The sequence below is a fragment of the Cydia strobilella genome, chromosome Z (assembly GCF_947568885.1).
Source record: "Cydia strobilella chromosome Z, ilCydStro3.1, whole genome shotgun sequence".
In the NCBI taxonomy this organism is placed as follows: domain Eukaryota; kingdom Metazoa; phylum Arthropoda; class Insecta; order Lepidoptera; family Tortricidae; genus Cydia; species Cydia strobilella.
Genome location: NC_086068.1, coordinates 7,011,139 through 7,037,793, shown reverse-complemented (window position 1 = coordinate 7,037,793; position 26,655 = coordinate 7,011,139). Strand labels below are relative to the sequence as shown.

Genomic DNA, 26,655 nt, shown 5'->3' with positions numbered 1-26,655 from the left:
TTGCATAGAAAATGTACAAAGTATTTTACAGTACATATGGTGCTACTTTTTCGCACTAGTGCGGGAATGAGCACTTTTCGTGCATATATCGAAAGTTTAAAGGGCCATATGTACTGTAAAACGTTGTACGATACACGTGCGAAAAGGTAATTCGCAACTCGTGTCGATTTAAAACACTCCCTGCGGTCGTGTTTTAATTTATCGCCACTCGTTTCGAATTTCCTCTTTTCCGCACTTGTATCGTAAATAACTATAGTTTATTTTTATAGTAAAAGAAAAAACAGATTATAGAACACCTAGGCGAGGGTTTTTTTTAATGTAGGCGCGAAGGGTTATCGTCCTATACTGACAAAGTTTTTTGACAGAATCATGACAGAATATAAAATCTAAACCTTTTGGTGCTGATTGTATCTAATAAAAATAAATAATAATACATAGTGTTTATATTTTACTTTCATCTTTCATATTCATATTATAAATGACCTAGCCTATGGAAAATAAATAAAGAGAATAATTATAAAATGATTGTTGAGTTACGTACCGATCATAGTTAAATAATTCGCATTACGATATTTTGTCTTCGGTTACCGCGATAATTACTCAAGTCATGAAATAAAACTATGGAAATAGCGTGTAGGTAATGAATTTAAAGGGTTCGAAACGTCGGCTAAGAATACGTTTGTGCCATATCCCTTTTTGAGCAAAATCGTTATTTAATGATATCTAAAATAACAAAAAATATGCTACTATTATACTTTGGAGGGTTGACAGTCAACGTACCTATCGTAAAACCTAAATATTTTAGATCTTAGAAGACGGTCACACGGGTCACAGTTATTGTTTCACGCAAGTAAACCCGGAAACGCGTCTTCTTGAGTAACAACGCCAAACGATATTCAATGAAACCAAACTTACGCAATATCAACGACAAATCTCGGGAATCGTGCGCGGCCGTGTTTTGTTTAGGCTGTGTTCCCGACGCTTGCCGAGCTTTTGAGTCGGACGCACAATTTGTTTACGATACTGGCCGACTGCTTCTCCAATTTCTCCATACATACACAGAATAAGTAATAGTACTACCGTACCTACAGAAAGGACACTTCCTACAAACCCGAAGTTTGACAGCGATTCAGGGACGGATCATGCTCTCCCTTTCTTATGTAGGGTACTATCCCTTTCGGCTATTTAGGGTTGTCAAAATTCAGGTCATTATCTTATCTGATTCTGTAGTCGTACACGCAAAGGGACGTCAAGTTGTGCAAACTCTATTCATTACTCGGAGCAATGGGCGGCCTAGCCAAAGTGACAATCGCTTGCGCTTTGAATATTAGTGTGACAGTGACAGTTGCGTTTCGTTCGCTACGGAGCGTAGCGATTGGCATGTTGTCTACGGGGCCTGGCTCGACTAAGCGCTCATCTCGCCTGCATTCTAGAATAACACTGGGGAGGCATAGTTCATTCGAAACAGGATTTTAATGATGAAGCAATAAGATCGTTCATTTCCGCCTCCACAAAGCATTAACAAAGATGTCTTTGCTGACGTTAATGTCGCTACTGAGGAGCGATTGAAGCGAAATAGTTCGTCACATTTTTAGTTTATTTTTTATCAACTGACATCGTCAAGTTTGTTGCTGGACAAAGTTATCTTAGTTCATAGGATGGATATATACATTCTTAATAGGATGATATATAGAGAGTAATCGATTTTTTCCGATCGCACGAATAAGTTTGCCGTGGTTTATATCCTTTGCACGTATTTTAGGGCGTGCGCCTCCATAGTTGAAAAGCAGTTAGAATACGAGTGTGGAATATGATTGAATACACTTTCCTATCTTATACTTACGTAGATACCCATATGATGTAGTGCATAATTGTTTTTTCCATCGTATTTTCTCGGAAACGTTCGTATTTGTCATTCAGCCTGAATATTTAAGTTAAACATCATATTATACGTATATATAAAGCATATTATACGTGTTAAATAAATAGTAATAATATAAATGTAATAGATAGAAATATTAGAAATAAGACCATACTTAGCGTACAATCTATTAGAGCGTAGATTAGGCTAAGTCGGTAAGTAGTTTTTGTAATTTCTTTTTTTTTTAAATAAACAGTTTTAATTTTTATTTTTTTATTTTCTGCTTCAGTCAACCTCAATAATTGGCTGAATTTAATGAGATTTAGGTAATTATGTTTTGCCGTATATTTCTAGAAACAATCCCACCTTAAATAGCAATATGTGCCAAGCCCCCGCTCCAACTTGTAAATAAATAAAAATACGAAAATCTAAAAATACGAAATAAATATGATTGTTGATTGAATTATGATTGAACACATCGAATTTCAAAAATGTTTTTGACAAAAAATTTGAAAAACGGAATGAAACGGTTTGATTTAGATATTCTTTAATTAACGTCGCCTGTCGTCGACACTAGTAAAGCTATAAAACGTAAAATTATTTGGTGAGATACGAGATTTAAATATTATGCATAATCGGAGAGGATGTTTAGTTTTATAATTCAGCTCTGAGCTCTCGCCCAGACTAGAATTAACTAGAAATCTGACTAGAGCTCAGCTCACCTGTACTGCGCGGTTCATATAGAGGTAGAATTTTATTTTTGCCAATCAAAAGAAACCACACCCAACTTTTTTTTAATTTGTGGAAAAGGGATAACTGCCAGTGCTCCGTGCCAGATAAGTATCAGTCATGTGAACCGTTCATTTGAAGTCAAAAATGTACTAATAGCTTAGTCTATATATATTCCGTCGCTGCTCGACTGCTTTCTGCAAACATAATGAATAATACTCCGTATTCCCACAAACTTGACAAAGCGTGTTGACCGTGACATTTAGACTTCAATATAATACCTACTGTGTTCGTTTTGTCCCATTCTGCTCAGAGCGAGCCAATTAAAGGACCAAAAGCTATCGGCACCTTATTGAGTCCCGTTATTCAAAAGAAGCAAGTTGATAAGCGCATTCACAAAATAATAACGTAATTATCGTACTTGTACTGTATCATAAAGGTGTTTTTTAATACAGTTGCTCAAAAAGTGCTACTTTACGTAGCTGTTTAGCGTGCGGAAAGTTGGTTTTCGCGAACTAGTGCTTTTTACTTTTCCAATTTTTTTAAATTTATTCTTGTTCCAATTCATGACTACTTATTGATGAGTGTTAATATTAGTTTTCTTTTAACGTCGTAATCAACATAAAAACCTACTGTTAATGTAAGAATACGAAAAATATACATATTTCATATTTTATTACTTACCTCTTCATCATTATAACACGTCTATTTTTTGTATATTGAATATTGAAAACCCTGTTCTTAATAAGGTGTCAGTCTTGGAACGGGACGCCTGTCAAAGAAGAGGCGTATTTTCTTTCTGCTTTAAGTTTCCAAAGGCAACATTTGTTATTGTTTTTATAAATGTACGATACACAAATAATCGTAATTAACGATATTTGGGTAATAATAGTACAGTGTTTTATATTTACAATTGTTTCTGCCTTATAGAACATGCATTTAAAAAAATAATAATTGAAGTGGGTTCAATAATAATAACACCCAGCTAAAAAACACCTCTTCATAATGTCAATGTAAATGATGTCACAGAATTAATAATATAAAAGTTTCGAATTCCTTACTTGTTCTTTTTCTTATTTTTTCGCAACTGTATTAAAAAAACGTCCTTCGATACACGTGCGGAAATGTCATTCTTCACTCGTCCCGATATCTCGGTACTCGTGTAGTAATGACATACTTTCCGCACTAGCATCGAAATGTACTATTTCTTCATTAAAAAAATGCAAACAATAAAAAATTGTAATATAAGTAAAATGTGGAAGTACGGTAGGATTTTTTTTACTTATGTATTTTGACTACTTGAAATCTTTTGGTGTTTTGGATGGGAGTTGTTAACGCTAGAAACTCATACGTACCTGTGTGGGATAATGCTCGAAATACTTTTCTAAGAAATTGCCTAAAAATATTTACATACTTAAAATCTACCATAAATAACAATAGTTTATGAATACATAAATAAATACACATATATATTATGTAAAAATATAATATAAATATCCTAATGTTACTAACCTGTAACGCCATCTGTGTACCTAGTTAAGGAAACAGTTTTTTTATAATAAAGCGAAATGTGAAGGAATTGGTATGCATGTGTGCACCGATTGACCTCTAGTCGCCATTGCACCTTAACGAAGCGCACACGTATACCCTTCGCTCGCATTTTTGGCAATATTCGACTCAAAATCCGTCTTCTCATTCCCGCACCATACCTACAGTTGACAAAGTGGTACTTCGACCGGATCACGGGAACAGAACCTGTAAGCAGGACTAGTTAAAGATGGCAACGCCGCGCAGTGCTATTCAAACGCGACGCATGAAGAATGAAGCATCGTCCAATCTAGTGGAGAATGATGGAGAATCGTCAGCTCAGCAACCCCAGCCTATGCCTGAGCAATCTGAAAATAACGTGGAAGCCAAGAACGACCTTGTGAAACCGCACCCGCCGCGCAGTGATAAATCGGTATCCTCGTCGGTTTTTATGGCTAGAAAAATGCAGTTAGAACTAGAGGCTGCAGGGTGCAAGGCTAGAATCGACAGAGAATTAATCGATAAAAAAATAGCTTTGGAGATCGCAGCCCTGGAAGTGCAATCGAATGGGAGTGACAGAGCTCATCGTTCTGCTAGCTCCAGTTATAAAAAACAGCATGAAGAGCGTCGAGGTACTCAGCACCCTGTTCTACTAATGACCGACACAGAGAAATGCAATTTCTGCAAAATATCTAACCACCCACTGGAAGACTGTCCACAGTTCAAGCGAGCGATGCAGCGCGATCGCTGGCGTTATGTACGTTTTAGCAAATTATGTTTTAAATGCTTAATATCACAGCATGATAAGCAGACCTACCCCGCCGCGGCCTGCAACGTGGATAACTGCGGCCAGGATCATCATAAATTACTACATTGGATTACAAAAAACAACAATGGTTTAAGTGAGAACTATGTTAACGTTATTGACAGTGAATTTGCCGTACAATCTAACGAGAGTGAAACCGCGGACTTATGTGTTTATGTTAATAACATAAACAATAATAAAAAGACAGTATTATTTAAAGTAGTATCATTAGTGGTGCACGGACATAATGGAAGCAAGCGAGCCTGCGCGTTACTCGATGACGCGGCATCGGTATCTCTGGTATCAGCTGAGCTCGCCGACACATTAGGCTTGCGCGGCCACAGTAAAACGTTACAAGTTCAAGGCGCTTGGAAAAATACAGAATTACAATGCAAAAGTGAAATTGTAAACTTAACCATTACAAATAACACAGGTGAATCATTCGAACTGTGCGCGCGTAAAGTGAGTGATCTTGATTTGCCAGTACAAAAACTATCCAGTGTTCAATTTGAGAGTTACGAACGATTAAAAGACTTTAAGCAACATATATTGCGCGTCGACGTTAAACCACAATTGTTAATTGGTCAGGACCAGTATCATCTGGTTGAACCTCTTACAAATACGGGGAAGCAAGAAAACGCCTTATCTCACACGCACACCGCTCGGCTTGTGTGTCCATGGTAACATATGCGCCGCGCCCGGCGGTCGGCTACGGAATGACGCAGCACTTTTGTCAACGCGAGCGCAGCCACTGCATCACCTGGCGCCTGCACCCCTCGCCCCCGCGGCCCCCGCTGACCTATCGCCTTTGTCTTATCAGCTGTTACCGTCGTGCATTGATAGTGCGAATTATTTACAATACCAGCTCTACAATATCAACATTTCCGACCCGGAAACTGTCGCACTTATTCATAATATGGATACTTGGGAATCACATGAGGAAAATGAAGCCCTAAAAAACTTAACTATGACGGAATGTTATCGTCATTCATTTGCATTAGATGCGATCGGTGTTACTACGAAACCTCCACAGAGCAAAGACGAGTTACCGGCGATTTCAATTCTTAAAGACACTGCCAAGCTAGTTAATGAAAGATGGGAAGTTGGCTTGCCATGGAAATATGATGCAGCCCTGCTGGATTCGCATTCTATGGCCTCAAGAAGATTACCTTTAGAAAGAAAATTTAAAAAAGAAGTGGATTATTTTTCCCGCTACCGTGAAAGAATAAACCATTTTTTTACCAATGGTTACGCTCCAGACGTAAACACTTGCACAATTACGGGACGCATATGGAATTTGGTTCACTTTGGAATTGATATTTCAAATAAGAAACTCATGTCATTGAGTACCGTTTTTAAAAAAGATTAGTAATAACAAATTATTTTTCATTTTGCCGAATATACACCACCATTAACCACGTAGTGTTTAAATTAACACACCTATGGGGTCAATTGAACCACTTCTCCACATTCTCTTTAAATCCCTATCATTACGTAACCATGAGCGATAGGCTTTTCGAACACATTTTATTTAAAACTAAATAAATAACATTTAATAATACAGGCACATACCCTTCTAACTGTGATAATAAAATAGTTAAAGGCGGTTAAACATAAAGTGTTTCAAACGTCCCCGTCCTACCCTATGTACTAAATTAATTTAATAAGGCAATGTGTGTGTGACTGTGTGGTTACCGTATAAATAGATATAAATTAATTAGATTAATATCTAAGAGAGCGATTAATTCTGGATCCCAAACTTTATTTAGAAATGCAATTTTGAAGGCGAGGGGGGCTTACCGGCTCCGAAGCTTCTTGATGACCGGTCGTTGGGCAGTGCTGTCGTGGATCCTCACTTGCGTCGGGTCGATCTCCTCGCACACCTCGTCGTCGTACGGCATCTGACCTGTTTGCCGAGCCAATATACTGTCCATGAATGGCCTGTATATTTGACCGGACGTCCCCAGAATGTCGTCAATATCAGTGTATCGCGACACGAATTTGTCCGCACTCTTCTGATACGACGTTCCTGATCCTCTTCTTCTAAATTGCCGATGGTTCTCGTAGGGAGACATACGGCCCTCGTATTGCTCCGTTTCTTTTGGCGTCTCTAAGCCTTCTGGACTTCTTCTATCGCCCAACGGCTCGTCGTCGAGGTGTAATGGAAAAGGAGGAATTTGTGCGGATGGTATATACACCTGTACTTCGTCCGAATCCGACGAGTCACTGTCTTCTTGAGGTGGCGGAGTAGGTAGCTTTTCGATCCCTTCTGGAATGTTCTTATCGCTTGCCAGCCACCACGGTCGTTCCCCTGATTCTATGTGCCGTATGCGTCGCAGAGGCAAGCTGGGCTGATTCGAGCCAGATTTGCTCAAGCTGTTTTGACAAGAACCAGATTTGCTCAAGCTGTTTTGATTCGAATTAGATTTGCTTAAGTTATTAGGGTTTTCAGGCTTGCTGTTACTTGAGTTCTCGTTACTAGTAGCCCACCAATCTTTTTGTTCCCCTGATTCGATATGTCGTACTTTGAAAAAGTTGTATTTTTCGCTCTTCTCACTGTCACTTGATGATTTCCTGGGCGGCGTCAAGCGCTCTATGCCTTCGGGGATGTTTGCGCAGCTGTCAAGCCACCATGGTTTTTCATCTTCTACGTATTTAGTTTTCTTTTGTATTTTTAAGTTATCAGAGTTATCGGAACTATTTGTTGGAGGCAATTTCTCGCTTTTGCTTTCTCCATTCGATTCTAACCACCACGCCCTCTCACCCGATTCAATATGTCTTATTTTCTTGGGTATATTTTTCTCTGAAGGTGACTTCTGATTTTCACTTGTACTTGTATTTTTTTTCTCTGAATCCGAGTCCATCCACCACGCTCTTTCTCCAGATTCTATATGCCTTATACCTTTTAATTTTACTTGATTATTATCATTAGAAGCTACAATATTATCGGTGTTATTTTTACTTTTTGACCTTTCACTTTCTGTAGTGATATTAGACACATCTTTACCTGTTGATTCTGAGGTTGAAGTTTCTAGCCAACGGCTGTCATTGCTCTCCTGGTGACGTTTAAATAAGCTAGTGACAGGTGCTAGGGCTCTAATCAAAAATGACTTTGCTTCTTCAGTGGCGCCTTCGTTTTTTTGAGATACTGGAGATTGTTGTTTTGCCGATCGGTCGGTAGGAATCGATATTTCGTCCGCAGATGTTCTGGAGACTTCATTAGTTTTAGATTTCGGCGTCATATCTTCTTCACTAAGCGAAGACTGTGTAGATAAAGTGATACTAGATTCAGGACTATTGCTTTCGCGTGATTTGGAATGTTTTAATTTCATATGTCCATTAGATAAATTACTACTTGATGGAGTTTTTTGAATACCTTTTGGTGGTGAAACCGATTTATGTTCTTTTGATTTGTCTACTGTTTCTGAAGTCTGGTCGGAGTCTGATGAACTACCTGATTTACTTTTCCGCTTTATAACTTTTTTCTTTGTGGATGAATCTGTAGATGAATCTGAACTAGTTTTACGCACTTTTACCTTTTTCGGTTTAGTTGCGCTCTCATTTTTAGGTACTTGTGGTGGTAATTGACTATTCGTTATTGTGATTTCAGGTGACACCAATTCAGCAGAGGCTACTGCTAAAGGACTTTTTGCTCTTGTCAACTTTAGATTTACGTTAATAATAATTTCCGATGTTTCATCATCTTTATTTTGTCCATATAATGTGATGTCTTGATTAGATTCGATTACATTAGGAGGAGACGTAAGTTTCTTCTCTATAGAGGGGCTGCTAGATTCTATGTCTCTTGGATGCGGTTCTGTGCTCACACTTCGGCTACTTCGATCATTACAGGAGTTATTTGTCGAGTTATCCCGGAGAATAGAGTGTTGTGTAGAGTAGCGACCTGCATAGCCCGTGTAACTAGTAGCACTAGGCGTGTATAAAGACCAATTTGTTAAAGTGCTAGCACGAGCAGTGCTACCAAATCTACTAGAACGAGTAGGATCATCCAATCGATCTGATTGTATTTCTCTGTCTACCATTTCTGGTCGTTTCTTTTTTCGCGTTCTAGTCTTTTCTATAGTTTTTGCCATGTCTGCTCTCCTCGTTCTTACATAAACCGAAGACCCAGGTGGCGTAGGTGACGTATGTCGTGTTATAACTGTAACAGTTTCCATTACACAATCTTCTTCTTCTGTATTGTTCACACCATTTACTAAAATATCTTTATTATTTTCAATTACTTCCTTTTTTGTAGATTCTTCCTTTATAACCGTACAAGGAGACACCGATTTCTTCTCAGGTTCTATTTTAGGGCTTTCAGTTTGGTTTACAGGCGAAACAGATGTTCTTTTCACTGTAGGAGGACTTCTCAAATAATTATTAGATAACCGATTAGAAATTCCATATCTATTTACTGTAACATCCGTTTTTGTGTCTGTTCTAGATGAGGGTCTTATGTAGGATGTCGTGGTATCTAGTTTCGTCTCATTTCTTGAAGAAGGGCGTGTATAGTTAGTATCAGATTTGATTTCTGTCCTTGATGATGGTCGTGTATACGTCGATTCGGGTTTTGTTTCTGTTCTAGACGACGGTCTGGTATATAAAGCATCGGGTTTTATTTCAGCCCTAGAAGAGGGCCTACTGTAGGAAGATTCTGGCTTCGTATCCGCCCTTGATGAGGGCCGTGTATAATTTGGTGTAGGACGTGGATACAATTTGTAACTCGACAGGCTATTGTAGCCTGAAGACTTGTCAGTCTTGCTTGGAATGTCTTTGTCGCGGTCCGAAGGACTGGGGTCTCTGCTTTTCAAATCTTTATATGATTTAGTTTTCCTCTCAGGGCTTAAATGTCTTGAGGGTCGCGTGAGGCCGTATTTCGTTGACACGGGGCTGACATCTCTACTCCTGGTGGTTGCAGCTGGTGGCACAGAGAGTTTGTAATCCTTCCTCTCATATTTGGAAACAGTGGGGGTAGGCGGGGGAGGTTTCTCTTTGTCAGTCTTGGTGCTGTAGCTGGCATAGCGGCTGGCGATTGCGGAAATGGGAGTTTCATCTCTGGCACGTTCGGTGCTGGGGATGGGGATGCTCGAAGTTTTAAAAGAGGGCGTTGTGTTGAGATATTTGGCGGTGACGGACGTGGGCCGGTCAGTGGAGCTCGTGCTCGATCTAGCGGTGTTCCGCCCGTATGACGACGAATCAAATGACTGAAAAATGAGAAAAAATACAATTACTGTTTAATTTAGTACAGAGAATTTCTAAAGTCGGAATAAGCTTAAACTGCATCGACTTTCACGTGACAAAGCAAAGTGTGAACATGCCATATAATATTAAATTGGCAATTTCTAAACCTTATTATGCAGACAAGGTCCGTAGCAGTGTTAGCACTGTCTTCGGACTCAACAATTCACTCCTACTAATAATCTAGTGGTTCTGTAAGCTGTAGACTTCGCGAGCTTAATAAAAAATAAGTAGAAAATATAGTCACAGCGAACTCACAATAGTCTTAAGCACCATGGACCGTAATGGCGTTTAAGCCCTTGGGCCAATTACCGCTGTTATGAACATTTGGCAAAAAACGAAACGACGAAAAAAGGTTAAGAAATGCGACCTGTAGAGAAGAAAATCTGGAGTCTGGATATAGGGTGCGTTGGGATAAGATTAAACGGGTTTTTCATGCGGGGTAAGATGAAAAGTCGCCCGTAATGCTTCGGCATACGGTCGATTTTTTGTCTTACCTCGCACTTGTCCGGTTTTTTTTAATGAATAGGTAATTAACTTAACTATCCAGACTTTCCAATGACAAAATGCACACGTGTCACGATAAACTTCAATATCCTATGATAATATCTATTAGAAGAACGATATTGGTGTCTATTATTGTATTTCATTTTGTTATTAAGGTCCATTAGGTATCAAACATACTAAGTTAGACATAGCTAAGGTGTATTTGAGTATTTTCGAACTGAATATGAAGTATCCGATATTTATTATATTTACAAGTACATTCATCCCTCAGTAAAAACCCAATCCATATTCTCCATTCAACACTTAACACATAAAGCTGTTACTTTCACCGTTTTATAAATAGCAAAGGGAATGCATGTACACAGGGCGGCGCGTCGGCATGCCTCATGGACCTTCAGTCATGGCAATACAGAGTATTTTAAAGTAATCAAGATTCGCCGAGGGTACGCATAAGATAACGTAGGGAGAGATTTTATTGAGCCCCGTATAGTATATTTAGGACTAAGAAAGACTGATTAATATCAGAAGAGAGGAATGTTGTTCCAGCGGCCTAGAAGGGCGTAAGTCTCCCAAAATTAAATAGTACCCAGCTGTTCTGGTTTCGAGGTAATACGTGGTGCCATGTTGCCGAGCCGGATTGCATAGGATTTCGTAGATCAAGTTGCATTAAACGAAGAGTTGAGTTTAGTAGCGCTTATTTTATTTTAAGAAATAACTAAAAAGAGTTACTAAGACTAAGGGTCGTGAATGAGAGTTTTAGGTATCCGTAATACTAATCGCATTTAATATTATCATCAATTGTATGACAGGCCATAACGTACTGTTTTATAAAAGGTTTTAGTATTTAAGTCTTAATTAATACAGGGTGGCCAAATAACAGGTATACACTAGTTTTGTAATTTTATTCTATGCAATATTAAAAAAAAATTAAGTATTCCTTGTTAAATATAGTATTTAGGGCCGGCAGTTAAACATGGAAAATAATGTCAGACAAAAGTCCACCTCTAGCAGCATGGCAGATGTAAACCCTTTTCATCGCGTTTTTCATCACATTTTCACACATTTCCTGCGTTATCTCAGTGACTGTGTCTCGAATATTTTGTTTTAATTGCTAAAGTATCATTTGGCATGTTAGCATAGACACGTCCCTTTAGATAGGCCCACAGAAAAAAGTCAGGAGCTGTTAAATCGGGCGATCTTGGGGACCAATCAATGTCACCGTTTCTCGAATTTTCCGAAATGTTCTTAGTTTCCGCAATACATGATTGGGTTAAGTAAAACGTTTTATTAATTAAAACACGTTGTTCCGTCGCTACACAACAACAACAACTGATAACATACACTAAAGTAAAAGTGACCAGTCCACCGGTGGCCGAGGCGGCTAGCCGCGTAAGCTGAAGACGCGGGTTCGATTCCCGCCTCGGCCACCGGTGGACTGGTCACTTTTCTTTAGTGTATGTTATCTATTTCATTTTATAGTTTATACGTAGTAGCGTGACTACCTAAAAACACAAATCAAAAAATATTTAGTAAAATAATTTGATTTGTTGCCTAGTTGAATAAATTTTCAGTTGTTAAACTTACATAATTCCGAAAAGACATGTTGCCTTAAGATCAACCCGGGTCCATGAGTTGATGGCGACGTGGATTCTGCGTAGCTGCTGAAAAACAAAAAAAATATATATTATTAAATTACTGGATTTGATCTATCTGATCTATACATATATAATCTATATATATATTTTATGGGTAGATTTCACACGTATAATGTGAAAATTGTGCAAGTTTTACTGTACCGATACTTAATTAATTTTTAGATATTGGTGTTTTTTAACGTTGTGGCCATTTTGAAGGTCCTAGTACCTAATCGCTCTTGATGAATGAAGCCGCGGTACTTAGCTAAACTACCCGACCCCACGGCAGACCAAAAAAGCGATGGCTCGATGTCGTGAAAGCAAATATGAGCCTAAACGGGCTCATACGAGAGGACGCCCAGGATCGCGCAAAGTGGAGAAAAGCAAGTAGTTTAGTTTATTTAGTTTAGTTTATTTATTTATATCGATCAATCTAAGACTAGACGCCGGTTCAAATCCGGCCTTCACCACTTTTTCTTTGATAAATGCAAATAAATGACATCCATTTCAGTTTATAGGAATAATAAGTTAATAACTTGATAACAATGTCACAATTTTCTCAATTAAAATTTCATCTCTACAGACTTAAGTAATGTCACATTTTACTCTAATAAAATTAATAATGAATTCATTTCTACATAATAAATTAGGCACTAATAAGTCAATTTGGATAAAATAATAATTACTGATTTAATGTTTTCCTAATATGCACTCATTGGTAAATAATGGAGCTAGTGCAGGTAACGATTTTCTCGATATAACGACATGATGCAGATAGGAGTTTGGTCTCGGTTGTTATGAAGATATCAAGTTGGTCACTGTCTATTAAAATGTCGTTCAGTAGCGCCTGTCTGTAGGAAAGCGGACCCTGGCAAAGGCCGGGATAACGGATAACTAGATAGGTAGAAGAGAAGGATAAACTACTCAACGTGCAGATGTCCCAATACTCCTAAACAAATATAAATCTATAATTTACCACCCCGAACTAAATAGCTCTTTTACCTCCACTGGGTTAATTATTCAACAGTTTGTCCATCTAGAATTCTGAAGCCTGACCAGGAATATGATCAATATGATCATTGATCATGATCACGCGCCATGTTGCGGTATTTCACTGGAACTCTCAGACCTGTCATTTTTATGCTTACGCGGAACTAATATTTTCATACTATACTGAACTGTCACCCTGTACATGAAAATGACAGCGCCCTCTTGACAATGACCATATATTCCTGGTCAGGCTTTAGATAGACCTAGTGTACGTCAGCAACTAGCAAGTGCCAATTCTGTTCAAACTTAGCATTTACGGACTCTTTCTAGCTAGTACCACGTCTGGGCTTAATGGGGATGGCAACTGTCAAAGGTTTGCATAGATTGTGCCATCATAGCTTGCCGCTTTTTCTATGGAATTTGGCTTAAAGGGCTGGCATCCATGGCATTACAAAAAAAAAATTACACAATTCTAGGGATTTACAGGGCAAGCTATGCTGGCGCCATCTGCTAAATACTTCGACCGGCCAACCCCATTTCTAGCTGTCATTAAAACGATTTAAATAGCGAACGTATGCAGTTTGACGACATGTACAGTCGGCTCGGTGGGCGGTTGGCAGTTGGCACGCGCTTAGATGTGTCACAGGACAGCGCGGGTGTGACATAGTTGTCGCCAAGTATTGTATTTCTCGCTCTTAAGAGGTTTCCTAGCCTTATGCTATGCTTTCCTTGCTTTTCCAAGTCACAATCGTTCATAGAAAACGCCAATAGCAAGTAAAATAATATACATATGAATTTTCGTTGCATTTGTCATCCCTATACAATTTTTAACCGACTTCAAGATTTCAAAGGAGGAGGTTCTCAATTCGGTTGTGTTTTTTTTTTGTTTTTTTTTTGTTTTTTTTTTTATGTTTGTTACTCCATAACTCCGTCATTGCTGGACCGATTTTGAAAATTCTTTTTTTGATTGTAAGTATATACATACAGATTGGTCCCGTTTTTGTCAAAAAGCAGTTCTGATGATGGGATCCATGAGGAATCGAGGGAACTCCTCAAATGTTAAAGGCATACATATAGTGATTTTAGTATTTTCATCAACAAATCAAGCACTTACATTACTTACATTGAAAAAAGTGACATTTGATGAAGTGGAACTGCTGATGATGATCAGAACGGAACTCTTCAATGACGCATAGTTCACGTTTGGCGATTTGTCCTCTTCTTTATGTTTGTTAAGCAAGTTCGGTTTTCAAGAAACATTTTTGTCAAGCTCGAGTTCTGATGATGGGATCCATGAGGAATCGAGGGAACTCCTCAAATGTGAAAGGCATACATATAGTGATTTTTGTATTTTTATAAACAAATTCAGCACTTCCATTTTAAAAAGTGACATTAGATGAAGTGGAACTGCTGATGATGATCAGAACGGAACTCTTCAATGACGCATAGTTCACGTTTGGCGATTTGTCCTCTTCGTTATGTTTGTTAAGCAAGTTAGGTTTTTAAGAAACATTTTTGTCAAGCTCGAGTTCTGATGATGGGATCCATGAGGAATCGAGGGAACTCCTCAAATGTGAAAGGCATACATATAGCGATTTTTGTATTTTTATCAACAAATCCAGCATTTCCATTTTAAAAAGTGACATTTGATGAAGTGGAACTGCTGATGATGATCAGAATGGAACTCTTTAATGACGCATAGTTTACGTTTGGCGATTTGTTTTCTTCCTTATGGACCCAAACCCAAACTTGGACCCGGACTCGGACCCGGACCCGGGTCTGAACATGGACCCCAACTCGGACCAGGACCCGGACCGAACTCTGACCCAAACCTGGATCCGGACAGCCGGACACGGACCTGGACTCGGATCCGTACCCAGACCCGGACCCGGAAATGCTACTAGAAAAGTGGGTTAGGTGGGTGGGTAGCTTTTGAACTGCGATTCTCACAGAACAGAACTGCTATCAGAAAAGTAGGTTAGGTTAGGTTAGAGCTGTGACCCTTACAGAAACGAAATGCTACCAGAAAAGTAGGTTAGGTTAGGTTAAAACTACGACCCTTACAAAAACGGAATGCTACTAGAAAAGTGGGTCGGTTTACCTCCTTTTCTACATAATTAGGCAAAAGATGCTGTCTTTTTCATTTCATTGTCTGGAATCTAAGAATGCTTTCAGCGGCATCCCCCATTGAAGTCGGTTTTTTTTAATTAAAAATTATTCTTGATGATGTACGATTGTCGTTGTAGGCTCCCTTAGCTATAGGGCTTAGCAAAATAAAACTGTACTTTATACAGAAAGCAAGCCGCTTTGCCCAGTGATACTAGGGACCAATCTGAATGATTTCATCCGAGAAAACACAAATTTCATCCACTAGAATTCAAGATGGCGGACCTTTTGCAAAATGGCGCCTGTAAAATTAAAAAAAATTGTAGACACAAAACGGCTGCACCGATTTTAGTGATTGATATATCAATTAATTTGTATTGACACCTGAAATCGAATAAAAAATATACCATTTAAGAAATTAAAGATGGCGGCCGAATATTAAGAAAATACCTATACCTAGTCCATTGGCCTATCGAGTTTTCTGTTTAATTGTGGATTAATAATTGTATAGTTAAGCAAGCAGCACGAGCTTACAATTAGGCAAATAGAAAAATGTGGTCGTAATAATAAAACGCGCAAATATTTCATTGATTGGTACATACTATCAGCACGTGCATTATCACATACGAATATAATACGAGCAATATTTAAGATTGGATTTCCTAAAAAAGATAAACGAGACGATATATACTATTTTACTATCCTCATAAGGCCCACGGTGGCCACAGTCCTACCCGTAATTGTATTACTAATCACCTCAATGAAAATTAAACCATAATATTGGAAGGAATTTCAATCATGTCCTTGCTATTTGTTATTTTTCAACACACTTGCTCAAAACGACGTTTTTATTCCACCGATTTTTGGCTCATAATACTAGATATTAAACACGCGTGCTCTTTCAGTGTATTATTCCACTCGTGCTTTTTAATTATATTATCCGACTGAGTTAAGAAGCTAACTGATTGCTAATAATATGCATGGAAAGGGAGCCTTCTTTAATTGGTCGGACTGGCGGGCACGGGCGCGCCCGACCGCCTGCGCGGTGCGCGGTGCGCGGCCCGGCCGGCCCGCCCGCCGCGCCGCCCGCGGCCGGGGCGAGCGAGGGCCGGCCTGCAGTACGAGTATGACAGATGAAACACACAATACTAACTGTTTTAACTATTAAAATTTGATTAATATGAAAGTTTCTTTTTTTTCTCGCTAGTGTGTTGAAAAACGTCGTATGAAACGCGTGTGCATTGGTCATTACACACATCGGCTTTCTTGTTGCGCGCTCGCTTACAGCTCGCGCGCAAAATATCGCCTCGTGTGTAATGACCAACTTAGCACACTTGTATCATAATGTACTATTATCATACTGGTATTATTATGTGTGGGTCAATCGGTCCTCGCTAGGAGTACGGGCGGCCGATTGTCTTTAAGTTAACTATATTTGGTAATATGTCTTTGTTTGAGGTGTTATATTAATAAGTTTTTACTATCTGGGGGCTAACAATAGTTATTTGTTGAATGATTTTAAATTATCTATTATGTATTTACTATAGTTTAAAAAAAGAGTCGAGGAGCTGGATTAAGTGTTTCATAACGAAGAGCGTTAATAATGTGCGATAATAATTCAAATTAATAACTATATCGTAAAATACTTAGTATTAATTAACAGTTAATTTTGGCGACAGAGCAAACTAATAGGCTGTACCTATTAGAAAGCGTGCCAAATACACAGACATACGTAAGTTCGTAACTCGAAAACATTACCCTTCTTCTGGGGCAGCCGAGTAAAAATAGGACTACGAACTATCGGGGGCAAAGAACCTAACCTCAGGTCTATTCGTATACAAACAGTGCAAACAGGTGATGCGGACGCCGTCATCAAACTTCACATACAACTCAGGGACTATTTAGCTCGTTTCAAAGGCATGGGATGATGGAGACAGGAGGTGGCCATGTGAACTCTATGATAAAACAACGCAAAATAATTGTGTTTGGGGTTGTTAGAATTGTCCCGTGGAATACTAGTTGCCTGTGGAAAGAAAAGTACAGGCAGCGATAAAGGCTTGTACCAAAAATGAAATGTTTGCCAAAAACTTATGCACAAGTAAACACATCGAACGCGCCTAATAAGCGTTATCAGTAACACGTTAAAATGGAAATTTATTGACGACAGTTTTTTAACAGTTAGTATCAACCATTGTTGTATTTAGAGGTCTATCATATTTGACCACATGCGTCATACTAAGCGCATACGCATGGGCGTGGTAGGGTTATTTTAACCCTTTAACAGTTTTGATAGTCATTTCTCATGTCCGAAAACGTCTCACGTACGCAAAAATCATTGGCACGAGGTAGCAAATACACATAAATATATAAAAAAGAGGTGGCGAAATTGGGTAGTAGACAAATGTAGTGATTACACAGAACAGTAACGATGTACTATATCATCATACTATAAAACTTTACCTTTAAAAATGTAAGATTTTAATTTTAATTTTCTTAACTTAAGGTCTTTCTTGACGTAGATTTGACTCATTTGCTCATTTGCAATTAAATTGCAATTGCTTTTTAGGGTTCCGCACCCAAGGGGTAAAAACGGGACCCTATTACTAAGCTCCGCTGTCCGTCTGTCTGTCTGTCACCAGGCTGTATCTCATGAACTGTGATAGCTAGACAATTGAAATTTTCACAGATGATGTATTTCTGTTGCCGCTATAACAACAAATACTAAAAAGTACGGAACCCTCGGTGGGCGAGTCCGACTCGCACTTGGCCGGTTTTTTTTTAATTGAACGGAAGTCATAACAGTTTTAGAATAGGAACTCAAAATAGTTTTCGTCTTGACCTATATCGATTGTCTATGAAAGCTGTTTTCTATTGACGGGCCATGCCAATTTGAGTTGAATGGACTTGATAATAAGGTTTACGGTTTGTGTGTTATTTTTGTCCGGTTATTGACGTGGCATAGATGGATTATCGTTGATATCTGCGGTTGCGTTATGCTTTCGTTCAAACGATTTTAAATTACTACCGATTTAAATGCGGATACTACGTTTCGGTAGCATGAAGTTAAGTTAAGGGCTCTTGCACACAATCCGTTAGGATATTTGTATAGCTGACTTCTTAATCTTACTCTTAATACCGTTACAAAAGTTGTAAGTATGTGTTCATTCTGTGAAAGTGTTAATTAAATGATAATTACGTACGAGTATAACAGCGTTTTGGTGAAGTTATTGTGAATTACTAATTTTTGTGAATTACTTCTTCTTCTTCTTCTTCTGCCTGGACCTTATCCCATTAAGAGTCCCCGGCAAGCTCGGCCGAATTGCACCTTCCCAGACAAACGTAGTTCCGCTCTCATTTTAAAACTACGTGTTGGATTGTAATGAAACTTTGCAGATACAATGACATGAGGTATATCTAGGTCTGTAATTAGTTTATATAGCTCCAGTTTATAAAACAAACGAAATAGAGCAAAAACAAGTTTTGTATGAAAAACTTAAATTCGCTATATTTTTTTAACTCTGGTATCTGAAGCTACATTAACTAATTACAGACATAGATATACCTTATCCTATTGTAAGTACAAAGTTTCAGAGCAATCTAGCTAGTCGTTTTAAAATGAGAGCAGAACTACGTTTGTATGGAGAACCTAGCTTGCCGGAGACTCTTATCAATCATCATCATCATCATCCCACGCAGACGAAGTTGCGTGCAGAAGCTAGTTTCTAAGAAATGGCTTTACGAGTTGGCTATCGTAGATAGTCGGATGAAACACAAAACTGTGTTCGCGTCTTTCCTATAGACAAGGTGGTTCGATTCTCATACAAAATTCAATCGGCATTAATTAAGTCACTACACACTATTACGACAAATATTTTTGCATTTATCTACTTTCGAATATTCGTTTGCGCTAAATTAATAGAAAACTTTGTTTCATACAGAAATCATGCATAAATGAACGTTATCTTTTCATCAATTTTACGTATGTGTGTGTCAAAAATGTTGTGTACAAATACGTTTCGTGCGACGTTGCCACTCCAGGCACTCCATGAAGTGCCTGGAGTGGCAACGTCGCGCCGTTCCGCCGAAGTGCCGTCATGTTTAGTGCATTTTTTGTTGACACTGACACATGGGATTGTGACTTGTCACTTCGATTGTGGAATTTGTGGATTGAAGAGAAATTCATGATGGTGAAGTGTCGTAAGGTACAGTTTCACTCCTTCATTGTACATTGTAATTTTCTCGTGCCGATCTTTTTAGAAAATAATTCTCACTTCTTCCATAATGATAGGATAATAAGCAGTGAACAATACCTATATGTATAATCTACATATCACATTACCAAGAAAGCTTAGTTATAAAATTAAACACCTAATAAATAAAATAAAAACAATGACTGTAATAAAACTATAATATAATTGTAATAAAACATAAAAAACATTTCCACTTCCAGTATCTGTAAGTTAGCGTACTTGCTGCACTGCATTGTACCATTTATACGATAAATAAAATATGTACATGACCGGCATGAGCAGCATGTCAGTGTTCTGTCTCTGGAGCAGCTCGAACCCGCATGTGGCTTCCTTTGAGCATTCCGCAGAAACGTTTTGGTAACCAATTCTGACCTTCTGGTTAACTATTTTGGTCCAGACTTGCGGGCTGACTTCAACTATCACTTGCGACCATTGACGTGGCGCATGAACTTCACATGCATGTCCGCATCGTTAACGTCTGCAAGAATTCTTTGGTTTTGTTTCTTGATTGCCTCCTCGATCTTCTCGGAGGCGTATTCGGGAATCACACCTATAATCCTAACAGTTGCATAACGTAGCTGTGGGACACCCACAGTAATTTTTGCGGCATTAGCCTTGACTGCCGAGCTGAATTTCTGGCGGTCTTCGTCGGAGTCACAGCTGACTACCACCTTGTTCTGTTTTGTTTCCCTTATGTTGGAGATGCCGATTCCGAGGTTAACAACGTTAACTTGGTCTTTCACAATTCGTATGACATCTTGAGAGTCATGCCTGGGGTCTACAGACTCCAGGATCACTGCGTATCGGGTGCTGGGCTTGAAATAAAACTATGAAAACGGATTATATCGCGTATATTGAATTTATAACACATGCCGACGTTTCGAACCCTTTACAGCGTTCGTGGTCAACGGGTGACTGAGGAAAAATTACAAAGTGCAAAAATACCCACATACTAAAATAATGAACAATCATAGACTATAAACTTTAAGGCTGGTTGTACATGCAAAATCGGTTCATAAGGCTAGTTATACACTACAATTATTTTCAAGTAAAGATATATATATATATATATATATATATATATATATATATATATATATACGCGATACAAAAGTAGCAGAAGTAAGAAGTATCGGAAGTAGTAGTAGTAGCAGTAGCAAAAGTAGTAGTAGAGGCTTATTTGTAGTTATTTTCCAAAGTCTCTAATCGTCCTTGTACGTATCCTAAAGTAATTCTTTCTTTTTGCGACTTTTTAAAATTCACGTGAGCCTTTTGTGTTATTTCTAAGCTATCTTCTTGAAGTATCTTGCTTTCTGATTTCCTCTTTTCCTGGTATCAATCAGCTTCATGGCCTGCTCAGCCCGGCCCCACACATCCGTCTGCACCAGATCCCGCACATGGCTTCTCTCCACGGCCTTCCTGTAGTAATCTTCCGCCCAGGGGGACGAAGTGTACTGCCCATTTGGGGACTTTGTGCTTCCTTGCCCATGCGGAAACTTTACACTTCCTTGCCCATGTGGAGATTTTACACTTTCTTGCCCATGTGGAGACTTTACACATCCTTGCCCATGTGGAGACTTTACACTTCCTTGCCCATGTGCAGACTTTACACTTCCTTGCCCATCTGGAGACTTTACACTTTCATTGGAGTGGATCGTTGACTTGTCTTTTATGCTGCTACTTTTCTCCTCCTTAAAAGAATTCCCCGGAGACTTCCTCTTAAACATAGACGTGATATCTTGCGACTGCAACCAATTTGTAACTTTATTTACGGGATCCTTCCTTCTCTCACTAATCTCCTCATCTTCCTTACTCGGCTTCATGAAGTCCTCTGGTTTGGCTAGTTTTAACGGCTCTTGAGATAGAGCCAGTATTGAGGCAATAGCGACGTTGCGAGCTCGGCGAGGCTTGTTAGGAGCTTTATTGACTGGTGTTTTTTTTTGTTGTTGGATTGAAGTGGGATGCGTGGGCATTTAGTTTTCTGATCTCGATGGGACCGGAGTTGTGCTGGGCTGGGTTAACTGGCGGCGAGGTTCCGCTTTGTTAGTTTTAATAGAGCTGGTCGTTGCTTTCGATTTGGTATTAGCTGGAGCAGCTTCTGACTCTGCCACAGCAATAGTCTCTGTACGTGCTTTCCTCCTAGCTTTCCTGCTGAGGACAGGAGAGAAACTGCCGCTATCGTCATTGTCCTCGCACAGAGCAGTCTCCACAAGGATTTTCATCTCCCTCTGATCAACGCGTATACTCTGGCGCCTGCAACTCATTAATAATTCCTTCGTTGACAGCTGGCGGGGTATTGTCCAGGTCTATAATTGGGAACTTTGGCGAGGCGATTCCCTCGATCATAGTGGTTCCGAGTTCGGCAATGAAGCGTTCCGTTTCCTCTCTGATTGTTGTTGTTGGTAATTTTCGGCGGTAATTGAAAATTGTCTTAATAGGTATTCCACGTCACCTTTCAGGTTAACTTTCAGGTAGTGCATGCGTTGCACATCATCTAGCGAGTTATTTTTTTGAATGAAGGTATTAAATAAATCGTGGAAGGATTGCCACTCCGTGTACTCACCGCTGAATGTCGGGATAGTGATTCGGGGTAGTTTTATGTCACTGCTTGACGTTTGAATGTCTGAACTATTTTCTATAATTTGTTTGTCTCTTTTCTCGGCATTAAACTTCTGCAAAACTGTCTTCAACTCACCCTTATATATATACTAACGTTCTTCAAAAGTGTCGTATAGATTTTCCGTAAAATATGATAATTTGCATTTATCTTCTTTTGAAACGGCGGTAATCAAGTTTGATGGTTGGTTTTGAATTCTTTGTAGTTATTTTCCAAAGTCTCTAATCGTCCTTGTACGTATCCTAAAGTAATTCTTTCTTTTTGCGACTTTTTAAAATTCACGTGAGCCTTTTCTGTTATTTCTAAGCTATCTTCTTGAAGTGTTATAAGACTTACAAGTTTCTCGGCTGTTGACATGTTCGATGTGAATTTCGAAAATTTTATCTAAATTACGTAAATATAACGTGCACTATTTTTACACAACTTCACTGGATCCGTTTATTTTAACTATCCGGTTCGTTTTGGACCATGTTTAATCTATAAATTGAGTATAATTATATTTTTGTGAAGAAAACGTAGTTTTATTATAACATGACTTTAATGACTGACGTGTTTATTTTTCATGAAAACCAAAGAGTACATTTGGCATATAAAAGTGCAAAGAGGCTAAACAACTAAGAATCGTCACTCAGTATTCTCCATCCTAATCCTAACATAAAAAGATATCCTAAAATATCGATTCCATCACGTCATGTTTTAGTATCAACAAATTTTCCCAGTTTGCGTGACATAGTACAAAGTAAAACATCTATACAAAAATATTTGGGACATGTTTTATATATTAGCATCGGGATTCAATAAAAATATGCTAGTTATTCTGAGTTGGAAGAACCCAAAAAGGTGAGATTTGTGAAAGTCAGGTTTTCAATATATGTGGCGTTTTCAACCAAACCAGTCAATAAGACGCTATTTCCATAAAGCTTCAAAATGAAATCACTCTAATCGACAACCGACAATGTGGTACCTTTTATTTTAAAACGTCACATATTTTTATAAAACGTTAATAAACTAATTTATTAATAATACTGAATATCTGGGAGACCGAGCTTTGCTCGGAAAACATAAGTAAAAACTCAAAAATGCTCGTTTTTCCAGAGATAAGACCTAGCTAGATCGAACCCCTTACAGCAAATTTCATCGAAATCGTTAGAGCCGTTTCCGATATCACTGAAATATATTTCGGTTATATCGGAATCGGACAAGAATTCGAATAAGAAAAGGTATAAGAAAGATAAGATAACACAAAAAGGACAAAAAAGGACCACTGTCGTACCAGTCTTGAACCCGAATCCTCTTGCACGTATTTCCACGAACATACCGCAACGCCATTGCAGCATACTTACACTGCATGAAATTGTCTACTACAAGCATCACGGAAACACTGTTTGTGAGTAATAGTAGGAAATAGCATGACAGAAACATTCTGTCGACATTAAAGGTAGTTTTTGCACAATGAAGTATTCAATGTTTATTATAATAGTTCAATATTTATGTATAGAGTGCGCTAAACATACTTTTAAGTATACAGATACCAACACTATTCCACAAAAAATTAAACCTGAAAATTTGCGAAAGTGACGCCATCTAGCGGGGTTTAAGCTTTGGGTAACCTAGTCGAACCACCTTAATCCATATCCATATGAAAAGGTACTCATTTTATTTGGATAAGTATGATAAAATCATTACCCAATTGCCCACAGGCGAGAAAACTTGTGTGTTCGTCCGAACTGTATAGTTTTCTCGGCAAAATAATGCGCGCACTCGTCAACCGATTCGTACCCAACTAGCAAAATAACCTTATAAAGATAGGCTTATATGGCCAAAACTCTTATAAACGTCATTTAAAGGCATCGTTTATGTCAACATACCGTATAAAAGCTTGTTGCAAGAAGATTAAGCTAATATGGCTACAGACTTTATATATAGGTAGGTAATAAGGTCATGGTAAACGTTTACAAACCTATATTATAAGGATACAATAAAACCTTTACTTATAAGGTTTCATCCTTTATAATTGGGTTCGGTAAACCCAATAAAACCAGATTATATGGCCACTATAAGACTAAACATATTAATTACCTTATAATGGCTAATTATACGGGCTTTTAGCCAAATACTACTAAAAGCCATATAGAGGCTATCATGGAGGCTTATTATCTTGTAAAAGAAATACACAGGATCGTTATAAAGCATTTTATTATATAGAGGTCAGAAAGTTAACGTCTATACAGCAATGGAATACATGTCATTTATATGACTTTCAAAAGAATTCAAATCTTGGTTAGTCAGGTATATAGTAGTTATAAGCGTGTAGTCCTTATTATTTTCATGCAACTTTTGTTTATATGACAAAGACGGCCATTACACGAATTTAGTTTGTTTGCTTAAATAAAATTATAAAAGATGAATTCGGAAGAATGGAAAAAGTTCAAGAAAAGTGGCAGTTACAAGAGGAAAGTGAAAAAGATGTACGACAAAATAAACAATGATATTAGTAAAACTATGACTTCTACTCCTGTCAACAACACTTCTTTTGTCAAGAACAATACATCCGAAAGTGGAAGTGGTTCAGTACAAAATTTTAACTTAGAGAGTTCGGATTACAGCTACGTTCGGAATATGCGAGTGAAAATTCAGAATATGACAGTGAGGAAACAAGTAGTAATTACGATTTAGAAGAAAGTGTTGAATATACTGACAATGTCGACACCAAATAAATGTGAAATACAATAAGCATTGAATTTGTTCTCGATTAATAAAGAAATGTGACGTTATCTGGGTCGAAGTAGTTCGTTTGCCATTATAACAATTGTCTCTCTTTACGAAATGTGTCTTTTGCCAAGGCCAATTTGCAGTATGAACGAAAAATAAATCTTCTCTTCTTAGAAATCGATCCACATCAATGCAAATATCCATATTAGTCAGTGCGGCAGATCTATAAAAAAGTGCTTTATTTAGTCATTACTGAACCCTAAAATTTATCAAGATGGAGAACGCTTAGCTCACAACATAATCACTATAAACGTTTTTCCCTTGTATACACCTTATAGAGGTTTTGTAAATTTCTTGAAGACTCAATAAGGCAATAACGAAAGAATGAAAAATGATTCAAACTTTATTTCACCACAAAACATTGTTAACCCTTTACCTACGGGTGTCAACCAGAGTTGCCAGTAAGGCAACACCGCTGCAGTACGGGTGTCAACTATAGTTGATCGAAGATATGTTCATGTTTAATTTTTTTTTATCAAAACGAGACCTTGTGTCTTGGTAATAGCGGTCACATTATGCATTGGGATTAATATAGGTGCAAAGAAAAAAATATCATAATGTTTCGGTAGATGGCTGACATAAACATATTTTAAAAATTACCGCTTTTTTGCTGTCAACTGGGGTTGACACCCGTACTGCAGAAGCGCAAATAATTGAACTCAATATGGCCGTCTTAGTGTTGTTTTATATTTCATCGACTTATTGTAGGAGTGATACGTGTGGGTGTTTTAAATGTTATTTTTAATTTTTTGAATTTTCTTTGTCCAAAAAGTTACAAAATTGGAAAATAATATTTTTTTTACTAAAATCATAACTTGCTGAGCTTCTATCCCGTACTTACAGAAATATCGACAGTTGTATCGATATGCGCACATCACTATTTTTCGTCAGTAGCAGAGATTTGTTTCTATGCAACATTTCAAGTAATTGATTTTTTGCAATATTTCAATAATTATCATCATTTAAGTATTTAGTTGTGTTACATATATAATAAACTAATAATTTAATATTGAGAAATTCGCTAATAGTAACTTAAAATTCTTCAATTTCTTAGTGATTAATATTAAGCGTGAAATAAGAAATATTAGTGAATATAAATACACCAAGTGATTAGTTATTAATTAAACATATTATACTTAATGTGTGTGTGAAATTTCAAGCACGTAGTTTCAAAAGTTACAAGTAAGTGAAAATATGTAGGACAATGAGGCAACGTGATAGGAAGAGGCTGGAGGCTTTTGAGATGTGGTGCTGGCGTCGAATGGCTAAGATCAGTTGGACTGAAAAAAAAACCAACGAAGAGGTTTTACGTATAGTAGGAGAAAAGAGGACTTTGTTAAGAACTATAGATAATAGAAGAGGAAAGATGCTTGGGCACCTGATACGACACGACGAATTTATCATAAACATCATAGAAGGGAAAGTTGAAGCAAAGAGGAAGGAGGGAAGACCAAGGAGAGCGTACATGCATCAAATAAAGGAAAAACTCAACGTCGTGTCGTATCAGGCTGTCAAAGAGAAGGCAGAGGACCGCGAAACATGGAAATTGCTCCACCGACAAGAGACTTACTCTTAAGTATATGATGATGATGAAAATATGTCCAACCGCTGACTCT

At 38.0% G+C, this 26,655-nt stretch overlaps 1 protein-coding gene across 1 annotated transcript in view; it reads right to left on the bottom strand.

Moving 5' to 3' along the window:
- Positions 1–26,655, bottom strand: part of LOC134754464 (uncharacterized) — a 129,591-nt gene that overhangs the window by 87,889 nt on the left and 15,047 nt on the right. Inside the window, exons 2-3 of the mRNA XM_063690798.1 lie at positions 12,255–12,331; positions 6,723–10,129 (exon numbers count right to left, since the gene is read on the bottom strand). Of these exons, the coding sequence (XP_063546868.1) occupies positions 6,723–10,129; positions 12,255–12,272 (3,425 nt within the window). The 5' untranslated portion in view covers positions 12,273–12,331. The remainder of the gene's footprint in view (positions 1–6,722; positions 10,130–12,254; positions 12,332–26,655) is intronic.